This window comes from Anolis carolinensis, chromosome 2, assembly GCF_035594765.1.
Source record: "Anolis carolinensis isolate JA03-04 chromosome 2, rAnoCar3.1.pri, whole genome shotgun sequence".
NCBI classification, from domain to species: domain Eukaryota; kingdom Metazoa; phylum Chordata; class Lepidosauria; order Squamata; family Dactyloidae; genus Anolis; species Anolis carolinensis.
Genome location: NC_085842.1, coordinates 194,503,353 through 194,525,372, shown reverse-complemented (window position 1 = coordinate 194,525,372; position 22,020 = coordinate 194,503,353). Strand labels below are relative to the sequence as shown.

The following is a 22,020-nucleotide window of genomic DNA, read 5'->3' as shown; positions in this document are numbered from 1 at the left end:
CAAACAAAGTATGTGATGGGGAAGAGAATTCCATAGGAAGTTATTAGAGAACAGAGTTAGAAGAAGCAGTGAGAGATGGGGAAATGGCACACAGCTGTTATTCTCTGTCTCCATAGAAAGCAGGTGAGTCTCTCATCCCCTCCCTCTGAAATTCAGGTTTTAAGAAGGAATGCCAAAAGACAATGAAAAGTGCAGATGTTTATCCAAGTATGTTACTTTTCAACAGGACATGGTAGAAACATTGCCTAGATACACTGCAAGAGCATCAGAAACTTAAGCAGCCACCAATCCTGCCTGTGTTCTTGCACTGAGACACATTTAATCCATACAATCTGGGACTGTAAATAGAGAGTCATCATTCCTCTGCAAAGATGTAGTCTTGTGCAGCTTTTCGGCTACACCGCCTCGCCATCCAGAACTATGAAAGACCCCAATGTTCCCAGCAAGGAAAAGTGGTAATAAATAGGTCTGAAGAAAGAGGGTGGAATCTTGAACCTAGGCATCCAAGCGGCAGAGCGGGCTGTTGTATACCATCTGCAAATTGACCTTGTGACCAACCAACTCCCGGATATTATTGATGCCATACTTGATCATGGTAGGACTGGAAAAGAGGAGAAAAAAAGTCTCAGCAGGAATTTCTTGGAAATGTTTTATAAGCCCACAAAAATGCTGGGGTCAGTATAAAAAGGTCAAAATAAAAATAACTCCAGTTACATACTAGCAGAAATGCAGGAAAAGGAGCAACTATGTACAAACAGAACTGTAATTTGAGGTTCTCTGAAAACCTAGCAGTGCATAATGTCATTCAAAACCTGTAATAATACAGCCAATGACACACCCTTGCCCATGATCCATGTACGGTGCTGATGACGCTCCACCAGTTTGATCCGGGTGAATAGCCTGCTGACTGTGTTCCGGGTCAGGAGGTGAATGAGGTCTAATCCTCCAGAGGTGAGGAGGGCACATGGCTTGGGTCATCCAGTCTCATGGCAGAGATTAGAGCCTCAGAGACAAGATGCCAATTGCAGATGAAGGTTTATTTAGATTAATTTTAGTTCCTACCTACTTAAGAGACTTAGAAAAGTACAATGTGAGTTAGGGAAGTGTTTGGTCCCTATCACAGAGACAACTACAGCCTATAGGCCAGATGTGGACAAACTTCAGCCCTCCAAGTGTTTTGGACTTCAGCTCCCACAATTTGGATTTCTGGGAGTTAAACTTCAAAACACTTAGAGGGCTGAAGTTTGCCCATCCCTGCATAGGCCTTCTGACAGGATACAATCTAAAAGATAGTTTAAAAGTGGACTGAAAGGGTTAGCCCATCTTCCCAAACTCAAAGATACTCACCGTTCCAGAGATAGTCCCCAGGCAATGACAGATACCCCGTCTGGCAAGCCCATGGGAAGCAAAAGTTCTGGGCGGAAGACTCCTGAGTTGCCCACTTCCACCCATTTCTTCAATCCTGCAAGAAAGTGGAAGTTTGTTGTAGTGTTAAGATAAGGAAGTGGGCAAGGCAGATAGCCTAAGATCTCAGGCAGCATCAAGATCCCATATAAACATGTTTCAAGCTGATTGCAGGAATCCAATTTACACACACTTGTGGGACATGAATTACTGCTGGGATCTCATACGGAAGGCAGGCAACTGAAAAGGCCTAGACAGAGATAGGAATGATCATGTGTTGTATTTATCTGTAAAGAGCAAAGAAAGAAATGTCTCATCATTTTCACACCTTAAATCAAGAGAAAACAGTGTGTTACAGTTTGCCCAGTCCCACAGCTATGGAAAACAAAGATTAAGGCACAAGGCAAAAAGAGCACACTGACTTAATGTTCAAATGACTGCCTAAGCCAAGTCAAGCATTTCATTTTGAAGTCTTGGGTTCTGTCTGGAAGGCTGGCAAGATATAAACAGAAAAAGAAATGGGGGGAATATTCTCTCTCACACACATATTTCAGTTGCTCCGCCCCAGTTTTAGAGCCACTGTTAAGAAAGTTTAAAACACTGGGAGAACAATTAACATGGAAAAAAGGAGTGGACTTTTAAAAACATGTTTACCAACATCTTCCATCCTCTTGGGCTCCCCTTTCTATCAAACAGGAATCAAAAGACATTCTGTTTCTTATTTCCTTTTAAAATATTTTGACAAATCCTGCCATGTTCTATTGAATATTTTTTAAAGTATAAATAAAATCTGAAAGAGATGGCATGTCTGGACATTAAGTCAATGTAGATTTATGAACCCGTATTTAATGAGATGCTACTCTTGAAAAGCATGGGGCTTTTTCTTCAAATTAGGCCACCCAGGAAACAGGAATTTCTACAAAAGTGACAAGCCAGCATGTCAGGATTGTTGATGATACCATCTACATTAGGATGCTTTTTCATTATCAGGATGCCTGTTTTTTTCCCAATGGCATGAGTGATAAGGGGATTATCAAGGGCTAAATTGGGCACAGTCAGAATTCTTTTGTGCATTTACTGTGCAGCTGCTTTCTTAGCTGAGATGGAAAGCTAAAATGTCTCATTGGTAAGAATCCAAGTGGAGATCAGTGTTGAAACAGCTTGTTCTATTTCCTGAAAAACACTACAGCGGCTGCCGACAAGCTTATCTATTGAGAAATTTTACTTCTCAACAGAAAAAGCAGAGGAAATGTGGGAGAAGGATGTAATACTTCAGTTCTTCAAACTGCATCTACTCATTTTCTGGCACTTACCCTGGTGATAGCTGAAAACCTCCATGCTGGGCTCTGTATAAGGATTGTATGCAGGCTTGAAGCGCAGCTGAGTGATTCCTGCCAGAGAGATAAAACTTGGTTCTTGGACAGAGAGAGGGGCAACCCCACAAAGAGCCGTTCTCCTAGACTGCTGCCCATGCCCAGCCCTCTGATATCCACCTCCATTTTAATCATCCAGCAACTCCTACCTAACTTGGTGAAAAACTCCTTCAGGACACCCATCAGGTCCCCCAGGGTCAAGCCATAATCGGCCACCACCCCTTCAATCTGATGGAACTCTGCCAAGTGTGTGGCATCCAATGTCTCATTTCTGAAGACACGGTCGATCGAGAAGTATTTGGCAGGGGTGAATTTTTCCTGTAGGAGAAATATTTGTCACTAACTTACACTTTGGCTGGGGTCAGCTATTTCAGTCTTAGTAGACAGTTTAGACCAAGTTTAGATGACTCCCACTACTAATTTGCAATGCTGTAGGCAATGCTGGCTCCACATTGGCTGTGCTATAGAACATACACCTCTGGAAAGCAGTATTTGCCCACTCCTGCATTTCAATGTTCTTCAATTTTTTTCATCACTTACATAGTCAAGATAGTGCAAAGCAGGAAATCCTTTTACTGAGTAGTTACCTGCTGTGCTAACTGATAGAGGATACGGGCACTGGAAGCAGTTGTATGAGTCCTAAGGAGGTTCTTCCGAGCATCCTCTAATTTCCAGTCATATTTGTACCTGGGAAAGTAAGAGTGGAAAGATATAACATAATGGGTTGACTCCAAAAGACAACATCTGAGGTATAGGGCTGAAGAACAAGCAATAATAAGCATTATTGTTCACAGTGGGGGGGGGGGGGAGTGTTTACTGACTGGAACAGTTTTTAAAAAGCCACCCATTTCCCTTTTATACAAGATTTGATATTTTGTATATAAAACATAATAAGAATGCCCATTCCCAACTCTACTTTTCATTGCATAGTAATATATCTCAAAATACAGCTTCGAAGAGTGCTGTGACGAACAAACATAGACTATAAATTCCACCTTGGGAGGCTTGCATTTCCTCTTTTTTCATGCTTGTAGCACAAGCATTAGTAACAAAAGGGTGATCTCACTGTTCTCAGGAACTGGAGAAAGAGATTTCTATTGCAAGCACTAACAGTTAACCCTGCAATGAACTGGGCAAGGCATCACACAAGTTTGAGTTATCAATATTCACAGGCTTTTTATCAGTATTGTTAGTTTTCTTACACTGCCAGACCAAACCATTAAAAATGTGCATTAAATCTCACCCTTGAGAGCCATAACCTCCTTGCGAGTGAACCCTCTTTACTCTTTTCAGATAATCCATGGGAAACTCAATGGCTTCAGCAGGATCTGAAAGGAAGGAGAGAAAACAAGTGGGATGGGCATGTAGGGACCATCCAGTGCATTGGAAAAAAGAGAGTAAGTGCTTTAATGTGCTCCAGATCCAGAGTAAGAAAGGCTTCCAGAAGATTTCATGTTTGCTCTCTCTAGTAGAATAGAGGGCCTTCTCACTTAAATCTAGCCCAAAATGAAGGGCACTTGCCTTCCCCATTTTGGAGAGGGGGGCATGGCACAATCAAAGTTGTGGGGAAGTGACCATCTTGAAATGGCTGTTGTGAGAACCACTAGTCACAGGACTAGTGATCCATGCCACCAGCAGGGGAAAGGACCCACCCAATCACCTTGGGATAAGTTGACCCCCAGGTTCTTCCATGGACCACTTGTTATTATGAAACATCAAGAAGGTAAAGGGCATAGTTAATCAAAAGACAGATCATCACAAATTTCCTTTTTTTAAAAAGCATGGGATCCTCATTCAGACCACTACTCCAATAAAATGTGTTTTATATAGACTGCCCAGGAAAAGTCAAAATCTAATACTTGCAAGCACTGCCATGACACAAAAAATGGTCTCAAATCATAGATCTTCATGATTTCTACATTAAATGAAAACAAAATGGCCATAAAGTCATAGAACAAATTAGTGTACACAGACAAGAAAGAACAGGTTATTAAAATTATTTGTGTTCCTAAGAACCTGTGTTCTTAGGAACACAGAATGAGAGACCAAATTGCCAATATCTGCTGGATAATGGAGGAAGGCAGGGAGTTTCAGAAAAACATCTACTTCTGCTTTATTGACTATTCTAAAGTCTTTGACTGTGTGGATCATAATAAACTGTGGAAAGTTCTTGATGGTATGGGAATACCAAGGCACCATGTCTGTCTCCTGAGGAATCTGTATAATGACCAAGTAGCCACAGTAAGAACAGACCACAGAACAACAGACTGGTTCAAGATTGGGAAAGGGGTACGGCAGGACTGTATACTCTCACCCTACCTATTCAACTTGTATGCAGAATATATCATGCAACGTGCGGGGCTTGATTAATCCAAAGCTGAAGTTAAAATTGCTGGAAGAAACATTAACAGACTTAGATATGTAGATGATACTACTTTGGTGGCTGAAAGTGAGGAGCAGAGGAGCCTTATTACCAAGGTGAAAAAGGAGAGTGCAAAGCTGGGTTGCAATTAAACATCAAGAAAACCAAGATTATGGCAACCAGACTGATTGATAACTGGCAAATAGAGGGAGAAAACATGGAGGCTGTCACAGACTTTGTATTTCTAGGTGCAAAGATTACTGCAGACACAGACTGCAGCCAGGAAATCAGAAGATGTTTACCCCTTGGGAGGAGAGCAATTACCAACCTCAATAAAATAATGAAAAATAGAGACATCACACTGGCAATGAAGGTCCGCATAGTTAAAGCAATGGTATAGTAACCCATGGATATGGGAGCTGGACCATAAGGAAAGCTGAGAAAAGGAAGATAGATGCTTTTGAACTGTGGTGTTGGAGGAAAATTCTGAGAGTGCCTTGGACCGCAAGAAGATCCAACCAGTTCATACTCCAGGAAATAATGCCTGACTGCTAACTGGAGGGAAGGATATTAGAGGCAAAGATGAAGTACTTTGGCCACGTAATGAGAGGACAGGAAAGCTAGGAAAAGATCATGATGCTGGGGAAAATGGAAGGAAAAAGGAAAAGGGGTCGACCAAAGGCAAGATGGATGGATGGTATCCTTGAAGTGACTGGCTTGACCTTGAAGGAGCTGGGTGTGGTCATGGCCTACAGGGAGCTATGGGTGGGCTGGTCCATGGGGTCACAAAGAGTCAGAAGCAACTGAACGAATAAACAACAAGAACCTGTGTACTGGATGTAGGCCTTATGCTTCAGTAACATTGGTGGCAGAAGGCAGTTTGGGGTAGGGTAGAATCCTACATGAAAATCATCCAATTTAAGAATTAAGTTCTACTGGATCTAAATTTGATACTACAGAAAATAAATGCATGCACACATGCTTTGGCTATGCATTGCATATATATACTCCCATATGTGCAGTTTGGTAGTGTGTGCTTTCTCCACTTGACCATGTACAGTTCAAACTATATGCCTTCTTCCTGTCCTCCCCTCCATCTCTCTTATTCCACCTTCCCATTCTTTTCTTGGACAATCAACAATGCATTTCTTTGGAAACCTGCTTTAAAGGCTCAAAAAAACACTACTTGATACACAACAATGAACAGGATGAGTGATTTATAATGGGGTCTGTCAAACCATTATGGCAGCCAAGTTGCAGGTCTCTTGCAAGTGGCATATTGGGAATCCACATCCTAAAGACTCAGATCTTGACTGTGACTAACCCCTAAAGGAGAAACCCTAAGGTCTTGATATCCTAGGTATGAAAGGGCAGAAGTGCGGGTCAGATGAATGCCAACCAACTGACCTTTTATGAAAAAAGTGTCATGCTGGTCCCGGGCTGGATGCTGCTGTGGTACGTACAGGGCATCGAAGTTCCAGAAGGAGCTCTCAATGAAATTATCAGTTGGCATTTCTGTAAAACTAAAGAAGGAAACACCCAGTCTACCAGACAGCTATATAGAAGGCAGTCACAGGAGTAGCTTCTGATAAACTACAGGAAAACAACCCCAAATCTGGACAGAAAACATCAAGAATCTGCTTGAACCTAAAAAAGCAGTGGGGAGGAAGTTTACTGCAGCAATAGCTTTTTGCCAGCACTGTTTTCCCCACAGGAGAACTTCCATAATGATAAGTTATTGTAAACATATTACACATTCCATATTGATGAAAAGAAAAACCCAGATTGGCTAGGCCTTTACATGCACATATTATTGAATAACACATTTGTCATCTCAGCCCCAGGCTTCACCAGGATTTTGAGGAAAAAAAGAATACATACCCCATTTCAAGGAAGATCTGCCGGAACTGGCTGCGGACTTTCAGCAGTGGATGGAGATGTCCACTTTCAGGCATGATACCCAGTGCCTCAAAGTTATACGCCTTGAAATTCAAGTCTCTCCAAGAACCACTGCAAATTTGTGGATGGGTGAGAGCAAGGAGATCAAGAGTTAATATTGTAATAGACTATGGTTCCTTTCAGATAACTTTTTATTCAGCTATAGAAATTCTGCTTACAAAAAGGCAGCTACCAGCACATCACAGGAAGCATGGAGGTGAAATAAAATAGGCTGCAGAACTGATAAGATTTACAAAAAAAAAAATATCATCATTTCTTAACAGCTATGGGCTATTGCAGAATTCCTATGAAACCAAGAATTTTGTAACTAAGGTTCTGATTGGGGGCATAAAATCATATTCTGGTGAGAAACCTCAATATGGGACCACAGACCAAAGTATGACCATAATAGTTCCTCACCTGGCAATCATCTCTGGAGTGAGATCTGTTTCCTGCTTGGCAACACTTGTACTAAAAGCATTTCCCTTTTTGATCCAGTATGACTTCAGGGTCCTGAAAACAAGCACAGGTTTTGCTGCTGATTCTGTTGGACAAAAGCACATCTAAATTCCTTTTGAAGAATTTGCACATCACAGTATACATTTCTGGATAACAATTGCAAGGAGCAAAACTCAACAACCAGTATCTCTTTACAAAATCAAGTCTGAAAAACAGATCATAAGGAGTGAGATGCTGAAATTAAAACTCACACTTCTGCCAAAAGTTTCCGCTTTTTCAGTTCATTCCTGTCCTTCTCTTCAAGGCTGTCAGCCTCCCCTTGCTGCACTTGGAGAAGCTTCTCCCTCACCGAATCCTCTACAGAATCCACCTGGGAAAGAAGAACGGTCCTTTCAGGAAAGAGCCCTGATGTTTTGTTCCCCTCTCATTATCCTTGGATTCCTCTAGTTTGGTTGACCAGGTTGGAGAATAGGAAAGCAGCTGCCATTCAGAACTTGATCCTGAATAAACATGCCAACCTGGTAAGTACCACTGAGATCTGGTTGGATAAGGCTGGGGTTAATTTCTCTTAAGTTTTGCCACTGTGGCAAGACCTATGGGGCGGGGAGGTGGAATTGCAGCAGTGTTGGGCACAGACTAGGGCAGGCCTCTCCAACCTGTGGCTGTCGAGGTGTTTTGTACTTCAGAATTCCTAACCATTAAACAAGCTAGCTAGGGCTTCTGGGAGATAGAGGCTGAAGTACTTGGAAGGCCACAGGTTGAAAAGGCCTGAACTAGGGATTCTGTTGTTATACCACCAACGTTACTGATCAACAGTCTCCCTGCCTTAGCTACCTGGGATGATAAGAGTCTCCAGAATTCATAATGCTGGGACCTTTAACATCTATACCTCTCTTGTTGCAACAGTTCTATTGGCAGTCAATCCATTTCAGGGCACAATTCAATATTGCTATTTCTGATACACACAGCCCTAGACAGCTTACTGAAAAGATAATCTGGAAAAGATTTTCTCTCTTTCCTATCACCTTCTCATTGTTATTTTACATTGGCAGGAATATATATATATATATATATAAAATCTATATTAAAGAACAAGATATTAAAACAGTAGATCAAAATATTTTTTATGTTTTCAGGCTTTTACCAACCCACTAGGATTGGCTTTTAATGCTATGAAGGTTAAGTTTTTTAGAGTTTCTATATAGCTGTTCATTACATTGTAAAAATGTTTGGAGATGCATTGTTTAATTATTTTTTACATTCATAATTTTACTCTAACCCAAAATCATCGGAAAAAAGTGAGATATAAATGAATAAAAAACAGTAGTAGTAATAAGGAGATACGTAATAATGCATTTAACCAGAATGTTGTTCAGGAAACTATGTAACCACTTTGAACATACTGGCAACATACTGTCCTGCAGAAACAAATACACAAGGTAGATAGAGAGCCAGTGACCTACCGCCCGGAAGATCCGGGGTCCGCCTTCAGAGTTCTTGTCTAGTTGGATCCATTTGTTGGACATTGCTTTGCTGAATCCCACTTTTCCACTTGGCAGCTTCTACAGAGAAACAAAGGAAACATCAGCCTACAGGTGAAATGTCAAATGCTAACCTGCCACTCTCACAAGCTACTAATAATAATAATGATAAACTTTATTCTTATACCCCACCCCATCTCCCCGGTGGTTCTCAGCCTGGGGTCCCCAGATGTTTTTGGCCTTCTACTCCCAGAACAGCTGGGTAAATTGGCTGGGATTTATGGGAGTTGTAGGCCAACAATATCTGGGGACTCCGGGTTGAGAACCACTGCCAATATAAATAATGAAGAAACATAGTGCTTTTTCATCTTCAATTACATCTGGAGAAGAAATTTTAACTAAGACCTCCACCAAATATTCCAATTGGGACAGATGAGGCAGGTCTACTATTTCTTCAATTATACTCTAGTTTAATCAGTGTATGGGAAAAGATATTACCATCAGCTCACTCTGGACCAGACCCTCAGAAGGGATGCTGTTAAAGACCCGAACTTCATGGCTTCCTTCTTGCACAATTTCTTGGCCCTCAGGTGTCAGCTCCCACTTCTTGGATGTGCGCTGCTCTGCCTCAATTACCTAAAGAGAAAATGAGAACATCTTAAAGGGCGGAAATCCCCTAATTGAAATGGGATAGGGCTGCAGCTTGAAAGTAGCAGCAGGGAGGGAGAAGAGAGAGAGAGGACTGAAATTTGAAAGAGCAAAGTAATAACTGTGGTCCTAACCAGGAGCCAGTCAAACAACTTACATCCTCTCCCTTCCCTTTTCATCTGAAACAGCATCTGAAACACCATGAAAGCATCATAATTCCCACACAAATCTAGTTTATTCTGAGAAGAGAAACTTGTGCCTGGATCAACCACTCCCACCAGATCTAGAGATTCACATGATCAATTGTCTTCATGTGCACTTTATCAGCGCCCCTTATTTTATAGGTTTTGATGTTTTAATGTGACCATTTCTAAGTACTTCCCTGCCCGTCCCTATATCATTTATGGACGCTACCCAGAGTTTTGCACTACTCACCCTCTGTATATGTAGCAATTGCTGGCTAGGTTTTAATTAATTATCATGCTATGTTGTTTTATAATTTTGTTCTTATATTGTGTTTTAAATTCATGGATTATATGTTAATTTATGTTGTGGTTGGATCGTTTCTTATGTAAGCTGCCCCGAGCCCCTTTGGGGCGATGGAGGCGGGGTACAAGAATATAGTTGTTGTTGTTGTTGTTGTTATTTGTCAGGGAAAATATCATTCTGGCTTTATTCTAGCCCAATCTTCTCTCTCATAGGCTAGTTTTCTATACTTCCAGGACATTTATTTACATTCCATCAACTGCATGTCTGATGTTTTCAAGCTCACTGTGTGCAGGGAAATATGATGACGATCTGGAAGCCATGACTGAATGATAACATTTCTTACCATTATTCCTTTAGAAGACATCTTTACTGGGATATCAGAAGTCAGAATGGGACTGACCTTGCACTAAAACATCACAGTGGAGTGGAAGTACATTTCTGTCATCACTGAATATATTCAATCCTTCTCCTTCGGAGCCAAGCCCATAGAAGGCATGCTTTGGAAGGGGCAAAAACAAAGCTTTTAGACACGTGTTGATGTGTTAACCCTATTTGATATTGTGCATGCTAGTTTTAGCTAGTTTTACACTGATGCTGATACTCTAATCCAGGGGTCCCCAAACTTTTTAAACAGGGGGCCAGTTCATGATCTTTCGGACCGTTGGAGGGCCGGACTATAGTTGGCCACCAAGCAATAATAATAATTAATAATAATAATAATAATAACAACAACAGCAACAACAACAACAACAATAATAAAAAAGAGGGTTGGAAGAGACCCTTTGGGCCATTGAGTCCAATCTCCTTCTGCCTTTGTGCACCGAAAGCACAAGCAAAGCATCGCTGACAGATGGCCACCCAGCCTCAATGTTAATAATAATAATAATAATAATAATAATAATAATAATAATAAAGAGGGTTGGAAGAGACCCCTTGGGCCATTTAGTTCTATCCCCTTCTGCCTTTGTGCACCAAAAGCCATTAGTATTGCCCCTGACAGATGTCCACCCAGCCTCAATGATAATAATAATAATAATAATAATAATAATAATAATAATAAGGGTTGTAAGAGAAGAAGAGACCCCTTGGGTCATTTAGCCCAACCCCCTTCTGCCCTTGTGCCGTGGGGGCCGGATAAATGGCTTCGATGGGCCGCATCCGGCCCCCGGGCCTTAGTTTGGGGACCCCTGCTCTAATCTGATCTGTGGCTGGGATGTTTAATCTGGTTTGTACATTATGGTTTTAATTATAATTTATTGTTCATGTTGTATTGCTTATTTTATTCTGAGTTGAGGTGCTTTATGTTCATCTATATATGTTGTTTATTTTTAATGATTTAGTCTAATTTCTGCTGTACTGTTGTTGTCTTGTAAGCCGCCCCGGCTGAGATCTTTTGGCACGGCACCCAATGTGCCCATCACTACCGGGACCACCTGTACTGGTTTCTGCCAGAGTCTTTGAAATTCAGTCTTGAGATCCTGATAGCGGCTGAGTTTTTCTTGTTGTTTTTCGTCAATGAGACTGTCACCTGGGATGGCAACATCAATGATCCAAACCTTTTTCTTTTCCACAACTGTGATGTCTGGTGTGTTGTGTTCCAGAACTTTGTCAGTCTGGATTCGGAAGTCCCACAGTATCTTTGCATGCTCATTTTCCAATACTTTTGCAGGTTTGTGATCTCACCAGTTCTTTGCTGCTGGGAGGTGGTACTTGAGGCATAAGTTCCAATGAATCATTTGGGCCACATAGTTGTGCCTCTGTTTGTAGTCTGTCTGTGTGATTTTCTTACAGCAGCTGAGGATATGATCAATGGTTTCATCAGCTTCCTTGCACAGTCTGCATTTTGGGTCATCAGCTGATTTTTCGATCTTGGCCTTAATTGCATTTTGTTCTGATGGCTTGCTATTATTATTATTACTATTATTATGGTTTTCTGTTATGTTGGAAACCACCCTGAGTCCCTTGAGGGAGATAGAGTTTTATTATTTATTATTATATGGCTTAAGGACTAATCAATAAAATGTATTCTTTGTTATTCACTGCCAGGCTTAATAGTTCAGAAATTTACTACCAAATAAATAAAACTGTAACAAATATTATCAGTGAAGCTTACAGGCTAGCCCAGGCATGGACAAACTACAGCCCTCCAGGTGTTTTAAACTTCAATTGCCACAATTCCTAACAGCCTACCCTGCTAGATGGGTCTAGCAGCAAAAAACATACACCCGCAATTCTGTTCTTCTGCGCAAGCCCGAACTCTCCCAGCCAATCAAACAACAGAATAGGTGAGCCCTCCCCCCCCCGCTTCAAGAGAGCGGTGACTTGGGGGCGTGGTCAGAACCAAGCCCCGCCCCCTCGGCCCTCTTACCTCCCCCAGCGACTGCAGGCTCTTCACGGCCCCGACAAGCACTTGGTGCTCCAAGCCGAGCGCAGTGGCCGCCTCCAGGCTACAAATCCCAGCCTCGCCGTGGGCTCCGGCCGCCTCAAGCCGTCGTAAAAGCAGCTCCGCCGCTGACCCAGAGCTGGCATCCGCTTCCCCCATGGTGGGAGACATCTTCCCAGCACCTCCTGACAGGCACGGACTAAGGGCTTCCGGTGCAGAGAGTGTTTCCTGTGATAGAGCGTCCATAGCTGAAGCGGCTTCCTGCAGCGTCAAGTCGCAGAAGCGGAGGGCTTGATTGGCTGAAGAACCGGAAATGAGTGAAGCCGGCCGGATATATCTGGTAAACTTCCGGTTTCCCTCATACACACCGAAGAGGCCGCCATGTGCGTAGCAAACGTCGACAAAACTACAAAATTGTTGCATAAAAATACAAAACAAGTAGTTGTCGAAGGTTTTTCGGGCTATATAGCCATGTTCCAGAAGCCTTCTCTCCTAACGTTTCGCCCACATCTAAGGCAGGCATCCTCACAACCTCTGAGGATGCCTGACATAGATGTGGGCGAAACCTCAGGAGAAAATGAGTCTGGAACATATGGCCCGGAAAACTCACAGCAGCCCTCCAAACAAGTCAGCGTTAGCGTTGTCCAGGTTTCATCCTAGTGTTGCAAATATAACAACTTGGCAAGCTTTCCCTGCAATGATAAGTAAGCCTTGGCTGTTGGAGCTTTTCTCAGACCCCTTCTACATTGCCATAAAAAATCCAGATTATCTGCTTTGAACTGGGTTATATGGCAGTGTAGACTCATCTAATCCAGTTCAAAGCAGATAATGTGGATTTAAGTTTCTAAGGAAGGGGTTTCCACTACACTCTTGAATCAAAGTTCTGTTGCTGACACAGTTCGTACAGTCAGGAAGTTCAGGTGAAATCTCCTTTTCTGTAATTTGAACCCATTGCTCTTAGTCCTGGTTTCAATGGCAGCAGAAAACAAGCCTGTGCCCTTTTCCTTATGACAACCTCCACATATTTACACATGGCTATCATGTCTCCTCTCAACTTTTTCTTCTGCAGGCTAAACATACCCAGTTATTTAAGCCGCTCTGCATAGGGATTCATGGTCTCCAGACCTTTGATCATGTTAATTGCCCTCCTCTGGACACCTTCCAGCTTGTCAACACTCCTCTTCAATTGTGGTGCCCAGAACAGGAAACAGTATTCCAGGCAGGGTCTAATCAAAGCAGAATAACGGGGCACCATTACTTCCTTCAATCTAGAGTACACTCCTTTTGATGCAGCCCAAAATCCCATTGGCTTTTTTTAACTGTTGCGTCACACTGTTGGCTCATGTTCAACTTATTGTCTACAAAGACCCCCAAGATCTTTCTCACATGGACTGTTGTCAAGCCAGGCATCACCCATTCTGTATTATTGCATTCCATTTTTTTCTGCTGAAGTGTAGTATCTTACATTTGTCCTTGTTGAAATTCATTTTGTTAGTTTTGACCCTGCTCTTTAATCTGTTAAGGTCGTTTTGACTTCTGATCCTGTCCTCTGTAGTCTTAATTTTTTTTTTAATTATGGCACTTTAAAAATAAACATCAGGTTTGGAGGATTGTGCCTTCCAGTTCCTTTGGACTGCAAATTACCAAGTGTGAGAGGTAGTGCTGGACAAGTTAGAATACAGCATATGCAGATTTGTAAAAACTTTAAATAAAATCCTTGGTAGAAATGAAATCCAGCATCTAATTTCATACAATTGCGTAATTAGAAAATCTTAAGTGCATACACCTTTGTTTAGAATAGTTTGGTGTTCTTTATTCCCTGATTGTTCAATATGTTACTTTGTTTCTTTCCTTAATATTCCAAATTTCAGTTCATTTCTACCAATGGCAAGCACGATTTATTCAATGCATTGCAATGAAATTTAGTCTGTAATTCTGACCCATTTTAATTACATTACATTTTGAACGGAATAGTTAAATCCAAATGTGTGTATGATAGGATGCATCTCCTGAAATTCTGTATGTTTAGAAAACTCTTTAAAAACTTTAGGAACCATGCTCCTGTTCTGAATTAGATCATACTGTATTTATCTTTGTTTGAAAGTCTGTAAGGCTTCTCTGGCATGGCACAATTGACAATGAGATTGTCTAAGGCAGAATTTCTCAAACTGTACTCCTCCAGATGTTTTGGACTTCAGTTGCCACAATTCTTAACAGCTGGTAAGATGGCTGGGACTTATGGGAGCTGAAGTTCAAAACACCTGGAGGAGCACAGTTTGGGAAACACTGGTCTAGGGAACTGCTTCTTAAAGCGTGGGTCCTGCCCAAATGGGATCCTTTTAGTTCAATGTTGGGGTCATGAAAAACCTGCCAACAGTAAAGGGTTTCTGAATGCCACCCATTTACACAAATCTGTTAGCAACAACGTGTAGTATTTACAGTGGACTCTGTCAAAGATGCTTCTGCTGTACTTCATAAAAAAGGAAAATCAGCCCATTTAGCAAGCCTTGCAGATGCTGATTTTTTATCAGTAAATGTTTGATTTTATACTTATTTTATATACCTATATACCTGGGATCTCCTAAAAATTTCTCAGGCAGAAAGGGGGTCTCCAGTCGAAACGTTTTTTAAAAAACCTGGTCTAGATTAGATTGGATTGCACTGCCACCTCTTGACCAAATAAAATGCTGAGAAAGGTCCTTATAACATTTCCTGATTTAACAGTTCCTGTTTTCAGATTCAGCTTGCTGCTACAATTTCAAATATTTTTTTCTTAAACAAAATAATAACAGATTAGATTGATGTGAGTTAGGTAAATGTAAATTAAGTAGGCATATGAAATGATTTAAACAATATTAGTAGTAGCAGTTCCCCAATTTCTCTCTTGATCAAAACTGAAAGTAGCTCACAATCTTAAAAAATACAATTTAAATCTATAAAATAGAAATATTAAAATATAATCAAATATACAATTATTAAAACAAGTTAGTTAACATTGCATTAAACAAATAAGTCAAAACTTAAAAACAATTAGAACACAATACAACACTCCCTGGCTTAGTCTCAAAACCTCTGCTGACCTGCACATAAACAAACACTTCCTTTTCCCCTTTGGTATAGCTATTTACTATTTTATTGGCAAATTGTCAGAAACTGAGAATGTGAAATCATAAACTGGGTAGTATGTCTTGGTGCCAGCATGAATACATGTACAATATCCAGCATCGTAGGATGTGGCATTTTGCTCTGTAAATGTGAAATCAGGCATCTTATTCAGTTACATAATGACAAAAGGAAAAAGGTCACAATTTCTTCAGTATCTTCCTTTCTATTTTGCAGCTATTGCCATGCTGATCGGACAGCAAGCCCAGAACAGTGTTTTATCTCAGTCTTTCCTTCAAGTGACTGCCTGTTGCCTTTCCCAGGCCATTTCCACTGTAAGTAAACAGGAAATCAGATCATATTATGTAATCATAGAACAGATGTGAAAACTTTGTTCCCCTAACAATCAAGGTCATCCATTCTGCCAGTTATTTTAAAATAACATCTGCCAGCAAATAAATATGCTTTTCCTTCCTCTCTAAAATTGAAAACAACAGGGTCAATATTATCACTGTACTGGACACTATACCATAAGTCCTTTTACCATTCAACATTATGTTACAGTTCCTTTTCTGTCTATAAAAATTGCATTTCTCCAAAGGACCTGTAGGCTGCTCTATTGTTTTTATGGGGACTTTACATATTTTAGGGCCTTCAGATCAGGTGTCCCCAAACTAAGGCCCGGGGGCCGAATGCGGCCCTCCAAGGCCATTTACCTGGCCCCCGCCCACAGTTTTAGACTTAGGCTCGCCCAAAGTCTGAAATGACTTGAAGGCACAACAACAACAATCCTACTTGATTGGCCAGAAGCAGGCCCACACTTCCCACTGAAATCCTGATAAGTTTACAGTATGTTGGTTAAAATTATTTTTATTTTTAAATATTGTATTGTTCTTTCATTTACCAATATTCTAAATGAAATATTGTAAATGAATGATATGGTAATAATATAATATATTGTGTATACATATAATATTGATAATAATATTATGTAATACAATATAATATTTATTTATTTATTTATTTATTTATTGCAGTATTTCTACTCCACCCTTCTCACCCAATAGGGGACTCAGGGCGGCTAATAATAATACAATATAATAATATAATATAATAATATTAATTATATATTATATATTAAATGTAATATTACTAATAATATTACAGTATAATGGTATAGTAGAATATTGTAATATATAATGCTAATATTGTGCTATGCTAATAATATAATATATTGTATGTACATACAACTTGTAAGCCGCTCTGAGTCCCCTTCGGGGTAAGAGAGGGTGGGGTATAAATGTAGTAAACAAATAAATAAGTAATTGTTGCTGGGGTTTTTTTTTTTTTGCACTACAAATAAGACATGTGCAATGAGCATAGGAATTTGTTCGGGGTTTTTTCAAATGATAATTCGGCCCCTCAACAATCTGAGGGACCATGAATCGGCCCTCCATTAAAAAGGTTTGAGGACCCCTGCTTCAGATGGTTAACTGAAAGTGAAAAGGTCCTACTGCCTCATTAAAAGGGAGTGGTCATAGTGAGAAAAAAGGAAGGCTGAATGAGCACTGGGCCAAATAAAAACCAGTAAGAATAAGTGGGTGGACAAAAGAGACACTGGGACTGAGCTGCTAAGGCAGGACAAGATGCGTTCTTCTGCTAGTTAATTTATTTTATTTATTTATTATATCACTTCTACCCCGCCCTTCTCACCCATCAGGGGACTTAGGGCAGCTTACAATATAAACATATACATCAAAAAACAGTTTACATCAGATTTAAAAATCCATCAAGATTAAAAATTACAATAAAATCAAGAGTATACATTAAAAACATACATAATTATACATTTAAATATACATTTAAGGTGCTTATATAGTAGCCTTCTCCAACCCCAGGAGCCTCCTGGTGGACTACAGTTGCCATCTCTAGAGTTAGCCAACATATCTGAAGCATCCCAGATTTGGGAAACCTTTTGTAGGATGCCCTTGCTTTTCCTCTTCCAATATCCAAACAAAACAAAGAACCTTCATGTTCTTGGCTTGTATCTTGAATCATGATTTGCAGCAGCAGAGTTCCAGCTCACCTGAAGGAGGCAGTTAGAAAACAATTGGTTAAAAAAAAGTCCTCTCAAGATTCCACCATTCTGTATAATTATCAACCAGTCTTTAACATTGCATTTGGGCAAGATTTTGGGTATGTGGTGGTTTCCTAGCTCAAGGGGCTTCTGGACAAAGTTGATTATCTAGATCAGTTTCAGTCTAGCTTCAGACCACGATAGCTTAAATCACCTTGGTAGATAATCCCAACGGGACTCAGAGCAGTTTGCAACAAAGAAGCGGCAAACATGCAATGCCAAAATACACAACAAAGAAAATACTCAGCCTCCCAATCCCAAACAGAAAATTCAAACTATAACAAAATTATAACAGATAAACTGAATTAAATAATAACATAACCAATCAACCATTACATATCTAATAGTTAAAACAAAACAAAAATAGTAGTTAAACTATATCAGAAACTAGACAGAGGAACTGTGCTCCTCTTGGTTCTACTGAACTCCTCCCCCCAGCAACAACATAGTACTATATAATATAATATTGTGCTATGGTAATAATATATTGTATATACATATAGTATTAATAATATTATAATGCAATGTAATATAATACTAATAATAATTCAATATAATATTAATTATATATTAAATATGCTTCTCTTTATAGTGATATAGAACAATATAGTAATATATAATGCTAATATTATGCTATGCCAATGACATAATATATTGTATGTACATATAACTTGTAAGCCGCTCTGAGTCCCCTATGGGGTGAGAGAGGGCAGGATATTAATGTAGTAAATAAATAGTCTTCATACCCTTTTCTGCTGTCTTTCTGGGGTGGGGCTTGGAGATTTGGTTTTATAGTGGAGCCATTCCTTCCTGAAGGAGCAAACCCAGCATATGATCCTTAGGACTCTTGTTTGATACAGCAGTCATTGGCATGTGGTGCCCTCAGAGTTCTTATCCCCATGCTATTTAACATATACATGAAACCACTGGAAGAGTTTGGAAAGTTTGAACCATCAGTGTGCTGATGAACACCAAACTCTACTGCCCCTTTCCATCACAATCCAAAAAAATCCCCTGCTTTGATCCTAAATTGAATGGGCTTTATAAGGATTTATAAACTGAAACTTATTCCAAAGAAGACAGAGTGATCCTGGTCAGGGGAAATGCAGATCAGGGCATAGGTATTCAGCTTGTACTGGATTATCTTGGACAGCATGGAAAGGGGATAAGGGGATGCTGGTGGAAGGCTCAGTAGTGAACAGCAGCCCCTTCTGTCAACCTCTGAAGTAATATCTATGGAAGGAGAGACTACTCAGCCTGCTGACCAAGTGCAAGAGACTTCAGAGCAGATGGAGGAGTTGAGTATAATAAATAATAAATAAAATTATTATTATTCTTGCTTTTGTGGATTTAAGAAAATTAAGGTCTCAGCTGTGAAGGTCTGTAAGGCTAACTGAGAAAAGAGCCAGCAACAGGTCACGACTATGAATTTAGGATTTAAGGGACTGAAGATTGTTACCTGGTTACTTTGTGCAATGTCAGTGCTTGAGTACAACAAAATTGACAAGTTACATGTGCAGAAACCCTGGACTCTTGGTCTCTCATGCTTCTTGAAACCTGGACTGGCTTTGGACTGACTGAACCTTGTATCTTGGACATCTATGGTAATTGGTTCTTCATCCCTGTAATGGGCATTTGGATTTTTCTCTTGTGTATTCCTGTGATTGTTTGGCATCTTTTTGGAATTATCGGCCTGTTTAAACTAGTTATGTATACTCTGCTTGTATTTGGGAGTTGTGGCTTTGACAGGAATGATGCCACATTCCCCCTAAAGACCCAAATCCACATCTTGGGTATGCTCCTGGATTCAACCCTGAATCTGGAAGCCCAGGATTTGGCCATGGCCAGAAATGCACTTGCACAGTGTGCCCAAATGTCAAATATATCCCTAGTGAAATGTGCCTTAGTTACATCCTGGTTAGATTATTGTAACAATGTTTTACATGGGGCTACATTTAAAGAGTGTACAGAAACATCAGCTGATTCAAAGAGCAATAGACAAATTGGTAATTAGAGCAAGCTGCAGGGAGTAACAATTCCCTTGTTCCAGCAGCTTCACTGATTGCTAGTCTGTGTCTGGACACAATTCAAAGTGCTGTTTTTTTTTAAATAAATTTTTATTCAGGTTTTTCAAGTGTGTTACATAGTTAAAAAGTAAGTGGAATGAAATGTGAGGTAAAAATTGAAGGAAAGGAGGGGCATAGGGGAAGGGTAGATAAGATAAGGAAAAAGAGGAAAGGAGAAAGGGAGAAAGGTATTAGAAATAGATAAAAAGGTAAAAGAGGTAAAAGTCTATGTGGTCTTCCTTTTTTAACTTTCACTGTTTTGCCCTACTGTTGTTCAACTTCTCTTGTTTTCTGGTCTCCATTTTGCTTTGTTTTCTCTGGTACGATGTTCCCTCACTTATCACTGGGGTTAGGTTCCAGGACCACCCGCAATAAGTGAAAATCCATGAAGTAAGGATGCTATATTTATTTTAATATTTATACATTATTTTAGCAGTTAGACACTATTTTAAGTCTTTATCAACCAATCATGTGTTGATAAATTGCCTCCTTCTCCTCCCGTTTATTTATTTTCAATATTTCTACCCTGCCCTTCTCCCTGAGGGGACTCTGGGCCATTGCCACTTGGGCTCCTTTTCTCTCCCTTTGGCTTCTCCTGCCTCCCTTCATTAGGCTGTAAATTGTAATTTTTATTATTTATAATAGTATTTTAGAGTTTATTGAAGAACCGCAAAACAGTAAATCCGCAAAAAGTGAACTGCGAAGTAATGAGGGAACACTGTACTCCTTATTGTTAGTTAATCCTTTGCATTCTTTCTATATTCTTCATACGTTTTCCAGTCTGTCATTTTTAGTGGTTTTCCTCTATTTTCTTTCATTAAGTAAGTTAGTCTATCCATATCATGGATTTCATCTAGTTTATTCAAGATTCTTTAGGAGGAATTTCTTCCCATTTCCAATATCTGGCAAAGGTTATCCTTGCCGCTGCCGCTGTAATGTCTTCATTCTCGTTAAAAGTTTGATATGCTTTCTGTTAGTCCTAGAAGATAAAATTCTGGCTTCATCGGGAATATTTTTTCCAATATTTTTTGGGCTTCTTCATGTACTTTCGTCCAAAATCTTCCTGTTTCTCGACAGGTCCACCAAGCGTGGTAATATGTCCCCTCCTGTTTCTTACATTTCCAGCATTTGATTTGGATGTTTTTATACATTATTCCTTATTTTTTTTGGTGTTATATGCCAGTGGTGAAACATTTTAAACCAATTTTCCTGAACATCTGTGTAAAGAACTCAGGCAGAGGGGAATCTTTTTCCCTTTCTTCTTCTTATTCACTTTAGATGGTAGCGTAACTTAGTTTAGAATATGTGTGACAGAGGCTTGGATGTTGAAAGAACAATAACAAGTTTATTTCAGGCACAGAGCTTAGTGGTTACAATGTTGCTTCTCAGAGTTACACTTTCTTCAACAGTTGCAAAACTATATTGAGGTGTTCCAAACTTCTTAAAACGTCAGTTCTTTCTCCACTAACAGACTACCTTAAAATAAGTCACCAAATGTATTTTATCCCTGATCCCCTAACTTAGGATCAGCGTTCCCTGAGCTTCACCAGAGCCCAGATTAAAATCAACCTTCCCTGTAGTTCTCTGACCACAGACTCTGACTGACTGAGTTTCTTTTCAAACTCTCTTCTGCCAAATGACAGTTGGCTCCGCCTACGTTTCTATGGCAACCTGCCTCAGAATGCTAAGATGAAATAACTGTGATACTTACCCTTTTAAAACATAAACACACAATTAAACATAACATCTGTAAACCAAATTCATACTTCATTACAATCTGTAGCATACATATATTTTAATTTGTTATTCCAAATCATTTCCCATTCTGCAAGTCTGATTGGGCGTCCAATATTTCTTGCCCATTTTATTGAACAGTTCTTAACTTCTTCTATTTCTGTGGACCAATTTAGCAAATTATTGTAGATTTTAGTGATCTCTTTCATCTAATTTTGTACTATTTTATACCAGAAGTTCTCTTTGTCATTGAAACCTATGTCCTTATCCTTTAGAAATTGTTCTTTAATTTGGGCATATTGAAACCAAGACATTTTTTCAAATTTTTGTCTGATTTAATCTTGGGTTTTAATTGATATTCACCATTCTTTTTTTTTCTGGATTTCTTTGTATCTTAGCCATATAGTCCAACCCAGGAATTTTTTCTGCTTTGCCTCTAGTAGT

The 22,020-nt window shown here is 39.8% G+C and overlaps 1 protein-coding gene and 1 long non-coding RNA gene across 2 annotated transcripts in view; one reads left to right on the top strand and one right to left on the bottom strand.

The window, feature by feature from the left end:
* Positions 1 to 185: 185 nt before the first annotated feature.
* On the bottom strand, positions 186 to 12,798 carry farsa (phenylalanyl-tRNA synthetase subunit alpha). Its single transcript, XM_003216810.4, has 13 exons — positions 12,523 to 12,798; positions 9,516 to 9,653; positions 9,000 to 9,098; positions 7,788 to 7,906; positions 7,498 to 7,590; positions 7,021 to 7,149; positions 6,547 to 6,662; positions 4,021 to 4,105; positions 3,365 to 3,464; positions 2,927 to 3,095; positions 2,718 to 2,795; positions 1,348 to 1,462; positions 186 to 601 (listed from the first exon to the last, which is right to left on the bottom strand). Exons 1-13 carry the CDS (start codon positions 12,781 to 12,783, stop codon positions 496 to 498), a joined length of 1,608 nt encoding a protein of 535 aa, XP_003216858.2. The 5' UTR covers positions 12,784 to 12,798; the 3' UTR covers positions 186 to 495.
* LOC134296449 (uncharacterized) overlaps positions 12,739 to 22,020 on the top strand; it is a 28,902-nt gene continuing 19,620 nt past the window's right edge. Inside the window, exons 1-2 of the long non-coding RNA XR_010003200.1 lie at positions 12,739 to 12,877; positions 15,877 to 15,974. This is a non-coding gene — a long non-coding RNA (uncharacterized LOC134296449). The remainder of the gene's footprint in view (positions 12,878 to 15,876; positions 15,975 to 22,020) is intronic.

Bases quoted from the DNA above. Each gene is read 5' to 3' on its own strand.
- farsa (XM_003216810.4), bottom strand. From the start codon at position 12,783: ATGGACGCTCTATCACAGGAAACACTCTCTGCACCGGAAGCCCTTAGT. The intron at 7,591-7,787 runs GTGAGTTTTAAT...GCTTGTTTTCAG, and splicing joins CGGAAACTTTTGGCAGAAGT to GACCCTGAAGTCATACTGGA. The intron at 3,465-4,020 runs GTGAGATTTAAT...TTACTTTCCCAG, and splicing joins GGAGGTTATGGCTCTCAAGG to GTACAAATATGACTGGAAAT.